Below are 14,242 nucleotides of genomic sequence, written 5' to 3' on the forward strand. Positions count from 1 at the left end.
TTCTGACAGAATTTGATGGAAAAACTCAACAGTGTGACTAAGACATTTTGGGGAGATCTGGCTGTGGGCACAGTTCTTTGCTTATAGTGCTGTTGCATAGAACTTGTTATTTTTGCAGTATTTATTATAAATAGGGAAGGAAATGTGAAGAAAGGGATTCAGTTTAGGATGGTGACTTAAGCATAAATGGAATTTGTTGTTTTTGTCCAGGGATAGTTCAGATGCAGCTTGATTGTGGTCTCCCTGTCCACCCATCCGTGTGTCTAATGTCTAGTATCTAACTCTCCCTCTGCCCCCAGCTCCACTCTACCAGCTCAAGGTTAGTTCTCTTCTCTGATAGACTGTGCTCTCATGATCTACCTCCCGGACTTGGTTCTTCCAGATTGAAGGTGTCTTGGGGGAGAGAAGGAGGCCCTCTCAGGGAAGGGAAGAAGGCCTTCCAGTTGCAGTTAAAAGTGCACCCTTGAACTCCACCTCCCTCCATGGGAAGTGTAGGGAAGCTCTGCAGAGGAGGGGTCCACCCAGCGTTGACCAGACTGGCCCCGGGTCATGGGGCTGCACATCTCCAGCAGAGCTCTGCTTCTCTGGAGCGACCTGGCAATGCACTTTGTCGCCTTTGATATGCCGCTGGGTAGCAGGTTTCTCAGAACAAAGAAAAACCAGTTGGCATTGCCTGGATCAAGGGTGTACCTTCACAGGATACAACTGCCCCTGCCCCCCTAGCCGTTAATCTTCAAGGTGTCACCCTGCCCAGTTTTCTAATTGTCATGTATTTTTCCTGGAATTTTGTCTGCAAAGAATTTTAAAAGTGTGCTCCACTGTGCTGTAATTTTTAAGAAATTGCAAGCCTTTCTCTTTGCATTGCTCCTAAAAACGTTAATTTAACTTTGGTAGTTAAAAACAGAATCTGAGAATTCAGAATCACTCCAGGGAGTTCTAGAGGCAGATGGTTTCCAAGGACTAAAGGCTCTGCCCCAGTGGAGTTCTGAGTAGTATCTACAGTCTCACCCCCTGGGACACTGTCTTAAGGGGCTGCAGCACAGTGCATTTCCTGATTTGTGAGTGTTTAACAGAACTACCGGAAGTGTTACCTATGAACATTTCAGCTGTGATGGAGGCACTCCACATTTAGTACCAAAATAATGGCATTCCTTGGCTACCCCTGCTGAGGTAGCTAGCTGGTGTTAGAGGCAAGTGCCCCAGGCTTGAAGGAGGTGAGTGTCGCGTGGTGTCTTGAAAAGACTCAGCCTGCACACTCATGCATCACAGGACAACTGTCAACCCACTGAGAACATTAAATGTTGACCTCTAGACACTAATCCTTAGCCTAGACTTCAGCTAGAATAGAAGCAACCAGTGCTGGGTGCCACCGCTGCAAGTGGATAATTGCAGGTAGAGAGGAGATGTTGCCACTCGGGCCAGTTCTCTAAGCCTGTTCAGTACGTTTGTATCAGGGAAACTTCCTTCTGGTAATTGGATGGTCGAGAACTTTATTGTGTTTTAGACCCTTTTATTCTTTGTGCTACTGAACAGTCCATGCGGCACATTCTGGGAGGAAGAGAGTGCACACCCTCGTTTCTACAAAAAGGGAACCCGGGCCACCAGAAAGTTCAGTGACCGTTTTAAGTCCTCACGGCCAGTGACAGAGCCCAGATCTGCCTGTGACATCGTCTCTTGTTACCTTGGAACACTCCCCTCCAACCCACAGCCAAACACAGACCTCATGCAGCCTCCACATGAGACTGAGACGAGCCTGGCTTCACGCATGAAAAGGGCCAGGCCCTGCAGCCCAAGGATGTCCTAGAGATGCAAAGCCTTACACGGGCCCCTCTCCAGCGTCTGGGCCTCAGGATTCATTTGCACTCTCAAAGGCTGTTGAGGGTTCCCCAGATTTTTAATGTGGGTAATGTATATCAATATTTACCAGATTAGAAGTGAACATTTTGAAGTCCAGTAAATCATTTAAAATAATCGACCCCATTACATACCTTCATGTCATGTTGTGAAAAATAAATTTTACATATATAGGTAATATATATCTATATATATTTATATCAATATATATCAATGGTATCTACAGTCAGGCCTCCGGGACACTGTGTTAAAGGGCTGCAACACAGTGTGTTTCCTTGATTTGTGAGTGTTTAACAGCACTGTTGGAAGTGTTACCTGTGAACATTTTAGCTGTGATTGAGACATTCCACACTTAGTACATTTCCTGTGCCCTAGATTGTAAAGGTAATATATGCTCATAGCAAAGCATTCAAACAAAAGAGAGAACCATATGATTGAATTTAGGAGCTATCTCATAATACTGATTATTAAGTAACCAAAACAATAGTGTTACCTTTGTTGCATTGTCTCAAGGCCAAAATGGGTTGAAAATTGTGTTTGTGTACACAACGTTTTTTGCTTTTTTACAGGCAGAGTTAGACAGTGAGAGAGAGGGAGACAGAGAGAAAGTTCTTCCTTCCATTGGTTCCCCCTCCAGTTGGCCGCTATGGCTGGTGCTGTGCCGATCTGAAGGCAGGAGCCAGGTGCTTTCTCCTGGTCTCCCATGGGGTGCAGGGGCCCAAGCACTTGGACCATCCTCCACTGCACTCCTGGGCCACAGCAGAGAGCTCAACTGGAAGAGGAGCAGCCGGGACTAGAACCTGGCTTCCATATGGGATGCCAGCACCGCAGGTGGAGGATTAACCAAGTGAGCCACGGCGCTGGCCCTGTACACAACATTTAGAGGAATGAAAACCTTTTTAATTGTTAGCTGTGTTAATTTTAGATACCACTTACTGATCTCTTCTGTGGTAAAGTGCTTGTTCATGTTTTGCCCATTTTTCTTTTGGGTTGTCTGCCTTTCTTCAGTTGATTTGTAGGAGTGTATTTTTTTATTCCGGAGATGAGTCTTTTTGTCAGACCTGATATCTTGCTGATTCAGGGAAAATCCCAATTCCTCCATTTTTTATCCCATATAACCAGGATGAAAAATATGGTTGATGGAAAGATTAAATTAGATAAAAGAAGTCATCTTTGTTATAAACCATAGAGTGTTGTGTAAAAATGAATTTATATTATCCAGCCATTTTCTGGGCAAACAAGAATTTTAGATGCAGTTGCAGCTATCATTTTGTTCTCAGTATCTATACAGAAACTAAAAGTGAAGGGAGCGCTGTAAAATAATATTGAATAATGTTTTCTGATAAATTAAAAGAACCATTGCTGCAGAAATGCAAGATCGCACATTACACGTTGTCAGAACAGTCGTGCCCTAAATCAGATGCATGGTTATTCAGAGAGGCTGATTTTAAAAGAACATTCACTTAAATCAAACTGCACTCTCAACTGAAGTGCTCATTGGCCATCATGGTTCCGTGAGGGACTGCGGATATGTGGGTCTTGCAGAAGTGTCGTGCATGCAGGCAGCTGCGTTGACAGCTGCTAGCACTGGGCGATATGTTGCGTGGGGCCTCCCCTCACTCCACCTACTCTAGGAGGCAGTGGGAAAGAACATTGAAACCCACCGAAAGCAGGTCACTGCTAACAGAGGAGCTGGGGTGAAGCCCAAGGGCCTTGTGCTTGAGTGTCCTTTGCTCCTCTGTGCTGTCCTGCATGGTGTTGGCAGGCAGTAACAGGCAGGTGGCAACCTGAGCATCAGAGTTACTGAAAGCCTGCTTCGTGTAATTCATGCTCTGAAATTCAGACACTGAACTCCTAAAACCCAAGAGGGTATACTAAGTGGCAGGAGTCTTTGGGAGGTGGAGCCCTCATGAGCAGGATTAGTGTGTTTATCAGAGACCCCAGAGGACTCCCTTGACCTTTCCTGTGTGAGGACACAACAGAAAGATGGCCACCTACAAACCAGACAACTCTCACGAGAAACCTCAGTTCAAGTGCGCCAGCACCTTGATCTTCAGACTTTCTGCCCAGAACTGTGTAAAGTAAATCTCTGTTTATAAGCCTCCCAGTTGATGCCATTTTGTTAACACTAGGAGATGGAGCCTGCCTTGCTATGCCATCTCTGACCGTGCAGGGGCCCTGTTCAATGCTGTTTTCCACGGGGCTGCCCCCATTACTCATTCAGTGACTCCTTGTCCAAGGCTTTGGAACAGCACCCCCTCCCCTGCACGAACCTCAGTGATGACCAGGGCGACTTTCAGCCTGTGGGTGTTGAATCATGATTTTACAACGAGTTTAGGTGCTTCACAGGAGGCCGACTGCTCGAGTCTCAGTGGAAGACATTTTGGTGAAAGAGAAGAAAGCTTCCATTTTAGGGTGAGGAGCTGGGATTTGTGTCCAGGTGGACTCTGCTCAGTGGGAAAGCCCCTGCGTGCACTGCCCAGAATGTCTTTCTGCCTGAGGCCAGAGCGACAGGCATGGACAGATGTCCCTTTACCACATTTTCCATACTCTGAGACTCGTTCACATCTGCAGTTCTCTGCTTTCCTTTTGAGCTTAGAAAGTGATTTATTTATAAACCTGGAGACCAGGAAATTGAAAGCAGAGCTGAACTTGTGCCTGGATGCTTGGGGTGCTGTGTGCAAAAGAATGTCAGGAAGCAGAGAATAGGGTGCCTGTTCAGTGGGTGGGGCTGGAGCTGGGCATGGGAAGCAGGGGAGGGGAGACCACTCAGCCAGCTTTGGAAACAGTGCAGGGCAAGAGGTGGGCTTATTGGTCAGCAGATCCATGTCTTGCAGGAGAGGGGGCCCCTGCGGATCCATCCCTGCCTAGTTCCCAACATACTCCTTTGAGGTGAGGGAGGTGGTGATTTCTCCAGGAGCCATTTTACAGGTCAGGAAATTGAGGGATCTGAGGCCTGCAGCACTTGCTGCTAACTTAAAGGCAAGGGAGGCTGGAGCCAACCCTGGAAAGCAGGGCTCTCAGCAAAGGCTTAGGGCCGTGTGCACGGGTGCATGCATCGTGTTCCAAAATCATAGGTGTCGAAGTGAAGCCTCACCCTCTGGGTGAAATCTCTCTCCCCATCTTTCCTGAAGGGCCCTGATTCTTCTCCCGTGACCTTTGTCATTTGTAGTTATAGGCATCTCATTGTGTCATGGAGTCCCACCCTTTACGCTCATCCCCATGCATACACTTTATGCTCTACAAACTCAGGAGCAGTGTTCAGCTCTCGCTGTATGTGTTAGGCTGAAATAACGCTTGCAACCAGAAGTGCTCCATAAATGTTGAATGAATGAATGAATGAAAAGTTGCCTGGACTAGGGCTTATGCACTGCACCAGGGACTTTTTCCTGATCCTTTGTGCTGTGCAGGAGAAGGGTGCTCTGACTATTGGTGGTCAGAAAGCCCCCTGAGGAAGTGGAAAGAGGATCTGTATGTGTGTGTGTGTGCGTGTGTGTGTGTGTGTGTGTGTAGGGGCAGCATGTTGAACAGTGCAGGTAGGATGTGAGAGATTGTGTGCTCACTGGGGAGGGGAGGAATGAGACCCTTTCTGGGTATGGCAGCCTTTGGACTGCTTGGGGGGTTCTCCTTTTGGTGTCTTTGGGAATCCCCTTCCCTGGCATCCTCTACACTCAGGTAGTGGCTGACTGCTGCTGGCTGTTGGTTACAGTTTGAAACACTGTACCCTAGTCCCATGCTGTGGCACACGCAGAAATTCACTGTCACTCTAATGAGGTTTCCAGTAGAACATTGGAAAGGAGAAAGTCTTTTAATTAGATTGGTAGTAATTGAGTTCCCAAACCACAGAAGCCATTCTCTCTGAACAGGAAGACACAAATGCAATTAAAAGTGGAACCCTGGCTAATTTTATGTCCATTTAAAATAACTCCCTAGTAAGTTGAGGCAACAGATGTGCATCCTGAAGAGTTTAACAGCGCTTTCCAGTGATACTGGAGGTGGGTCTGGACCGGGGCTCATGCAGTCTAGATGGACGGCTCTATGGGGACATTGCTCCATGCAGAGCACAGAGGAATGTGAGCTCTGCAATGTTTTGCCACTAAACAATCCTGGCTTGTTTCATTTTGGAATACAGGATGCATTTCTTCCTTTAACCAAAAATGCAGCTTCTCCTGACAACAGCCCCCAGCCCTATACCCACTGGGACATCATCCTGTATCCCGCCCTAGGCAGCCCTGTCCTGTCTGTGGGTTTGTCTCACCCCTGCAGCGCCTAGCGTAGAAGCAGGGGCGCTGCTGCAGCACAGTATCCCTGCCAACTCCTCGTGTGTTGAACATATTTCTCTGCTAACGAGAGGCAGCAGTCATTCCCCTTTGCATCCCTGCCTGCTGACCACGCCTCGGCAGATGCCTGTGCTTTCTGCCCTTGAGTCCTTTGTTGTTGACTGCCCTTTGGAAAGGCTGGCCAAGTTCTTCCCATTACAGCAGCTTCTGAGAGTCACTAATGCATCCTTTCCCTGGAGGGGGCATCAGTGGCCAATTTACAAAGTCCTGGAAGTTGGAATTGACTATTAAATACTGATGCCAGTGTTCTAAGTAAAACTATTGTACAAAACTTGCTCATTTGTCCCTTTGTGCATTGCTTTTTTTTTTTTTTTTTTTTTTTCTGTTTTGCTAGGCCATGTTGGGCTATGTTCAGCCATGATGAAACACTTTCAAATCCCATTTGGAAAGGACAGTTTTGACTATACTTTGTTTTTTTAAAATTTTTTTTGACAGCAGAGTGGACAGTGAGAGAGAGAGAGAGACAAAGAGAAAGGTCTTCCTTTTCTGTTGGTTCACCCCACAATGGCCGCTGACGGCTGCAGCACGCCGGCCAGCGCACGGCGCTGATCCGAAGCCAGGAGCCAGGTGTCTCTCCTGGTCTCCCATGTGGGTGCAGGGCCCAAGGACTTGGGCCATCCTCCGTTGAACTCCCTGGCCACAGCAGAGAGCTGGACAGGAGGAGGAGCAACTGGCTCAGAATCCAGTGCCCTGACCGGCACTAGAACCTGGTGTGCCAGTGCCGCAGGCAGAGGATTAGCCTATTGACCTGCAGTGCCGGCCAACTGTACTCTTTTTGTGCTGCCTTGTGTCTGAGCCAAGCCACAGTGGAGAGGCTATCACAAGCTCCCTCATTAACACACAAACTCTGTGCCCATCTGGATCCCAAATGCGTATGGGGTTTTCAAAATGAGGAAAAATAGACTTGAGTCAGAAATAAGGCTCCTTCATAAAGTCATTTCACATTTCTTTTTTTTTAACATTTCTTTTTTTGAAAGGCAGAGTTAGAGAGATCTATCTTCCATCCGCTAGTTCGCTCCCCAAATGGCTGCAAAGGCTACTGCTGGGCCAGGCTGAAGCCAGGAGCTTCATCCAGGTCTCCCACCTGGGTGGCAGGGAGAGGTCCAAGTACTTGGGCCATCTTGTGCTGCTTTCCCAGGTGCATTTTCAGGGAGCAGGATCAGAAGTGGAGCAGATAGAACTCTAACTGGTACTCACATGGGATACTGGCATTGAAGGTGGCAGCTGAACCTGCTGTGCCACTGGCTCCATCTCACTGACCTTGTTTACTCACCTGGATAGCATTTACTTTGCAGATGTGTGCCAAGGGCCTGCCTTGCTGTATGGTAAGTGGAGGATAAGAGAAAAACCCTGCCAGGACCCCCAGGGACAAGGCCAAATAGTGCAGTGGCAGCATGCTCAGCATAGGCGTGTCAGCTTGACACAGGTCCCTGTCCCCTTTCCTGCAAATTCATATTTGTTTAAAAGTGCTTAAATTCTGATAATAGATATGGCTTTAAAAATTAGAATTTTCACTCATTTTTTGGGTTTTATTAAGTTTATGAATTATAAAATTATACAAAGATAAATAGCCAGGTCATTAGCAGGCATCATTTCTGAATGGTGGCATTGCAGGATTTTAATTTTTTTCTTTGTTCTCTTCTGTTTTTTGTAAGTGCTCTATAATAAATGTGTATTACTTCAGAATAAATAGGAAAGCTCAACTCTGGGGAAATGCTGCTTGCGTGTGTTTGGGAGCGCTTGGCGCATTCTAATTTCCACACACAACAATGATCCCAACAGTCAGATTCCTATGTGAATAACGAATCATTTCTTTTGTAAACCATATTGATGCTGCTGTCTTTGTTCTTTTTTTTAAGGATGAGAAGAACCAAGTTTTAACTACCAATATTTGGCTGCAAATGGTAAGTGAAGGCAGCAGCAGGTGCGTTCTGCGTCTACCTTCTCTCGCTTCCTCGGTGCTTGCGCTGGATTTGCAGGGAAAGCAGAGGCCGCTTGAGAAGCCAGGCTGTCACCAAGACTCTACCTGCTAGCAGTGAATGTTAGTATATTGCACTGCAGTCTGTTAATTGCTAATTGACAGAGTCCTTTAGGCTGAGATTGAGTATTAAATACTGAGTAACAGCGGGACTCCAGGCACCTTGTACTGTATTACAAGGTGATTTGAGGACATTTCAAAAGCCCTTCAGGCCATGCAAGTGATGAAAGGCAGAGTTGCTTTTAAATATTCACAGCGTGCACTGTGTCCAGTCCCCAGGGCTCAGGAACACCTGCCCTGGCCTCTGCACCCTCCAGAGCTGCATGTTTGAATCAGTTGGAGGATCCCTAAGCCAGAAATCTCGCTCTGCTCGGTGACCCCCACAAGAATTGCTGTATTCCATTCCTGAACATCTAACTTGATATCAGCAATTCTAACCTAAATTTGATTCCTTCCAAGTCCTGTCACTTTCATCAAATGGTAAAACTTGACACTTAAAAATAAAGCTCTATTTTAAAAAGTGGACTATAAATACCATGACACTAAACTATAAACAAGCCCCTCTTTAACTGCCAGATATTTTACTTAAACTTTTTCTCTTTGTGCCTGAATTTTTCAACTTTCCACCCAGAATTTTATCTTAATGTAGTATAACTTTATATCTGAAAGACTTTTATTAATAATTGTGTCTTGTTTTTTCTCAAATTTAAATACTTATGTGAAAGTTATTCCTTCGGGTCTTAAATGTTAATTATTTTCTTTTGGATTGATTAAAATCATTCATAGATAATTCATCAAGGTGACCGCAGTTGAAAATTTTAATAAATATTTATTGAACATAAAATGTTTTCCTAGAAATTTGTGTCTGTGCCAGTATGGCACAATGAGTTTGTATATCCACAGATGACTACTTTTTTTTTTCTAGAAATGAGAGAATGATACAGTTTTTATCCTCAGATCTATAGCTGCTTTTAAATAGATGTGGGCACATGGGTATGTGGTGATAAAAGATGTTCTGTTCAAGCAATGTTATTCGATTCTCTGAATACCCCCCAGATTGTATGCCAAAAATAATGTTATTTTCATCAAATGTATCAGCTGACACTTTAAGTTCCCCTTCAGTTTAGTTGAAAGCAAAAAAATAACATAATTATAACCCATCTAATTTTTGAAAGTATTTGTCCCCCAACTTTTTTTTAAAGATTTTTAAAATTTAGTTGAAAGGCAGAGTTACAGAGAGGCAGAGGCAGAGAGAGAGAGAGAGAGAGAGAGAGGTATTCCATCCATTGGTTCATTCCCCAAATGGCTGCAACAGCTGGAACTGAGCCAATCCGAAGCCAGGAGCCAGGAGGCTTTTCCTGGTTTCCCACGTGGGGGGTGGGGGGGCAGGGGCCCAAGCACTTGGGCCATCTTCCACTGCTTTCCCAGGCCACAGCAGAGAGCTGGATCAGAAGTGGAGCAGCTGGGACTCAAACTGGTGCCTATATAGGATGCCAGCACTGCAGGTGGCAGCTTTACCCACTACACCACAGAGCTGGCTTCATACCCAAATTTTAAGTTAATTCGTACAGACACTGATGTTTTAAAAGAACCCTTTGTTTAGTTCTTGGGCCAGTGACCCAAGGTGAGAGGTGAGATTAGGTAAGGGAAATGTGCCCTTCTTTGAGGAGTGGAGTCGGGGAAATCAAGGTGGGGGCAGATGATAATACCAGGTGGTTCCCCACCAGGTGAGTTGTCGTGGGACACATGTCAAGTTGAGGGATAGGAAACAATTCACTTACTGCCATCTGCTCAATGTCCCAAGGGTGCCCTTAGCTATGCTTGAGACCCCTTGCAGAAGCTCCTGTAATGAATAAGATGGAAATCTTTGGCAGTTTTCCCTGCAGGATTTAACACAACATTCTGAGCACATCCTGCCTCACCTGTGTCCTCCTCCAGCTTCCCTTGCCACCCCATCCATAATCCATGTGCCTCTGGAAAACCAGCTCTTCCTCCAGTGGACTCATCCCACTTCCTGCCACCTGCTGAGAGCCTCACTTTGGTTGTCACCACTGCCTCTAGCCTCATACTTCTTCTCATTCTTGACCATTCCATAGTCTTCTCATTTGGGTAAATCACAATCCCGTTTTCCTAGACAATAAAATAATACTTAGAATCACCCTTAACTCTTATCTTTTACACCTCACATATGATCCATCAACAAATTCTGGCAGTTGTCTTTCAAAATCCAGGATTGGGGCCTTCGCTGTGCTGTGGTGGATGAAGCTCCCGCCTGTGGTACTGGCGTCCCTTGTGGGTGCCAGTTCAAGTCTTGGCTGCTCCACTTTGAATCTAGTTCTCTGTTATGGCCTGGGGAAGCAGTAGAAGATGACCCAGGTCCTTGGGCCCCTGCACCCGTGTGGGAGACCATGAGGAAGCTCCTGGCTCCTGGCTTCAGATCAGCGCAGCTCTGGCTGTTGTGGCCATTTGGGGAATGAACCAGTGGATGGAGGACTTTCTCTCTCTCTCTCTCTCTCTCTCTCTCTCTCTGCCTCTCTGTAACTCTGCCTTTTAAATAAATAAATAAGTCTTTTAAAAAAAAATCAAAATCCAGGATCCAACCACTGTGACTCAATCCTGTTACTTCCACTGTGGTCTGCCCTGCTGTCATCTCACTCCTCTTGCTACGGAGTCTCCTGGCCAGTGTTCCTGCCTCAGCTGTTGCCCCTGCTGGGTGTCTGTTCTCAGCATAGCAGCCAATGTGATCTTAGTAGGATAAAAATTGAGGTTCAGTCACACGGCCTTTTCACTGAGGGGGCTCCTGTCTCGCAAGAACTGAAATCCTTGAGGTTGCCTTTGATTTCCTCCTTGCCTGTCTGCTCCGTCCTCTCCTGTTGGCCCCCCTCCCACAATCGCTGTACTGTTCTCTCTGCTCTCTTGATGTTGGTGATGCACAGGTCATGCAAGCACATGCCTATGTTGGGACCTTTGTGCTTGCCACTCCCCCTTCCTGGAAGGAACCACTGGATTTGCTTCCTCACTTCCTGCTGGTCTCATACCACAGATAGTAACCTTTCTGGTGAGGTCTTCCCTCAGTGTCTGTGTACTCTCCCAGATCCTCCCTGCTACTTCCAGCCACTCTGTTCTCTTTACTGTGCTTCATATTTTTTGCCCCAAAAGCGCTTCTCACCATCTGACATACTTTGTATACACGTACGTATTTCTGCCTTGGCTCTGCGTCTTTCTGTTGCTTGCTTGTGTGCAGCAGGAGGGCAGAGCTTATTGGATTTGTTCTTTGCCATACGCCCAGCTTCTTTCTCTCTGCCACAACTGCAGGAGGCAATGAGTAAGTTTCTGGAATGAATGCATGGGAAAAAATACTCAAGGTTAACCCAAGAGGGGCCAAGATATTATATATAGAAGAAAGCCAACTCCTGCATAACACAGGCACATTTTAGTGTAAGATTCGGCTCTGGGAGCTCTGGGGAAGATGCTCATGATTCTCTTTTTACTTAAAATTGGTTATTTCTCCCAATTTACCCGTAACAGAGGTGCTGCAGAAAAGTGTGTGTCATCACAGGTCTTCACTTTTGTTGTCTACCTACCTTAGCTCTCAGTAGTGATTGGTTTTCAGCAATGAATATGACTTGAACATTGTTAAGGGTGTGTTGGTTTCCAGGAAAAATAGACCTGGATTTTTTACGCTATTGAGTTCAGGTGCTCCTAAATAAACATCTTTGCTTCAAGAATGTCACCTGAGGCCTCTAATGTGTTTCAAACACAGCTTATTTCTAATTAGGATTTACATTTACAGAAGCATCTACAACCTCAGTTGTTTGAAAATTTGTCTTTTCATCTCATTTTCCCATTCAGCTCATCTTTTGGTGCACCTGCTATTTCGAGGTTTTCAAATGAGGCCATGTGAGGGCACTGAGAGGCCTATGAGACCAGGTTTCTACTTCAAAGCTATTTATAGTCAGACTGTGTAATTAATACATAGAAGAAAAAGTTAACATAGCTAGATCAAGAAACTGAGTATTTCCCTAGAGAATTTTGCAGGGGACAGGCAGGTGATTGGACAGTAGAGGTCAAAGGTTACAGAAATGGGAGAGGGGGCAAACACAGAGATTTCTGAATTGGGAAATCTGGGGGCTCTGGTGTGGCCAAGTCGCTAGTTAATACTCCTCTTCAGGTGTCTAGCAAATGGAAGGCATGCCAGATTCCCTCTTAGTGTGTGCCCTTCTAAAAGCTGGGTGATGTCCTACATCTGGGAAGTGGCTCCTGTCAATAATGTTGCAGGCGCAGCACTGTCTCCCAACTGAATGTTGAATGAATTACAAGGATTTTAGAATTAAATTTATTAGATTTAAAACAAACCCTAACATTATCTAAAACCAATCTTGTGCTACTGTGCCTGCTATTCCTGCTTGGCAGATCAGTCTGGAAGCCCTGGCACCAGCATGGTCATGGGGAACACAGGGCTCACCAAGGGCAGCCTGGAAGCTACTCTGGGGCCATAGCTAAACAGCTGTCTATTGATTCCTGGCCTTGTGTTTTCTGGCCAGTGATTAGCTTGGCCTGACCCAGTCTGAATAATAGGTATTTACAAGAAGCGAAGCTTAGTTTGGAAGCTAACAGGGTCAGAGTTCTGAAGGAAACCAGAAAGGTGGGCAGGAGGTCAAGATACAGCCACAGAAATAACCCCCAGCCGTGGCTTCTTTCCTAGTTTCATGTTGCTCAGTGCCTGTGCTGAAAAGCTGAATCCACATCATTTCTCTAGGGCTTTTGCCCTCTGAGATCCATTTTCTGCAAATGATCAACTTCCTAACCACTTAGAATGGAAGAAGCAGTAAAAAGAAAAAAAAATAGGCAAATAAACTTCTGGTTGAGCTACAGTTTGATTTCATTTCCTTTCCCCCAGTTGCCTTGGGTTTTGCATGACTGTCAGATTGCTTGGATAGCCAGGAGGAGGAAAAAGCTGCTGATCTCTGTGCACCTTTCTGCCCCTGGGAGGAAGTGGTTAGCATGTTTTCTCTGCAGATGAGTCTCATGGCTTTGGGAGGCTTGTCAGGCACAATCTGATTCCATCTGGGGCAAGAAAGGATGGAAACCTTTTCAGTTTCTGAAGGGACATTTGAGCCATTAAGCAACTTGCATTCACATTTTAAAGATCTTTATTTTCATATCTCCACTGTTCTTCTGGCTTTAGATTTTTTAGCCCTGTTTTGTTTCTTTTTAACCTCTAATTTTCATTGTGGTACCAATAGCATTAGCATCATAGAAGGTTAGATTATAACTCAGTTATTTCTAACATGTTGGCCTTGTCATTTCTGCCATTCCTTGATACTTCATCTCTGACACACGGAAGTGCCCCTTATGCTCATGGATAAGCCCTCCAGTGGCTTGCTTAGGGCCATAATAGCACCACAAGCGCAGGGGGATGTTACATTCATTGTGCCTCACTGATGGAAAAGGCGGGGTGGTGAAGGAGCCCCACTTTTCTCCTCTGAGATCAAAATTGTTGACTAAGAATTTTCCAAAAATAAGTATGTGTGATATTTCTGCTACCTTCAATGAATGCCAAGTAATAATTCTCCAACATCAGCTGGTTGTTCAACAATTCAATTTCTTTTTTTTTTTTTTTTTTTTTTTTTTTTTTTTTTTTTTTTTTTGACAGGCAGAGTGGACAGTGAGAGAGAGAGACAGAGAGAAAGGTCTTCCTTTTGCCGTTGGTTCACCCTCCAATGGCCGCCGCTGCAGCCGGCGCACCGCGCTGATCCTGGCAGGAGCCAGGAGCCAGGTGCTTTTCCTGGTCTCCCATGGGGTGCAGGGCCCAAGCACCTGGGCCATCCTCCACTGCACTCCCTGGCCATAGCAGAGAGCTGGCCTGGAAGAGGGGCGACCGGGACAGAATCCGGCGCCCCAACCGGGACTAGAACCCGGTGTGCCGGCGCCGCAAGGTGGAGGATTAGCCTATTGAGCCACGGCGCCGGCCCAACAATTCAATTTCGTTCTGACAGTTTCTTCTTGGCAGTAGCATCAGACCCCAGAAGTTCACAGTCTCAGTTCCACCGCCCTGTCTGTACTGCAG

General features: G+C 46.0%; 1 protein-coding gene across 2 annotated transcripts in view; it reads left to right on the top strand.

Annotated features, from left to right (window-relative positions):
• Positions 1-14,242, top strand: part of CHRNA7 (cholinergic receptor nicotinic alpha 7 subunit) — a 132,760-nt gene that overhangs the window by 62,155 nt on the left and 56,363 nt on the right. For both annotated transcript variants that reach the window (XM_089309209.1, XM_002718287.6), the window contains exon 3: positions 8,054-8,098. In XM_089309209.1, coding sequence (XP_089165335.1) covers positions 8,054-8,098 — 45 coding nt within the window. The remainder of the gene's footprint in view (positions 1-8,053; positions 8,099-14,242) is intronic.

This window comes from Oryctolagus cuniculus, chromosome 12, assembly GCF_051225735.1.
Source record: "Oryctolagus cuniculus isolate XC-2025 breed Fujian yellow rabbit chromosome 12, ASM5122573v1, whole genome shotgun sequence".
Taxonomy (NCBI): domain Eukaryota; kingdom Metazoa; phylum Chordata; class Mammalia; order Lagomorpha; family Leporidae; genus Oryctolagus; species Oryctolagus cuniculus.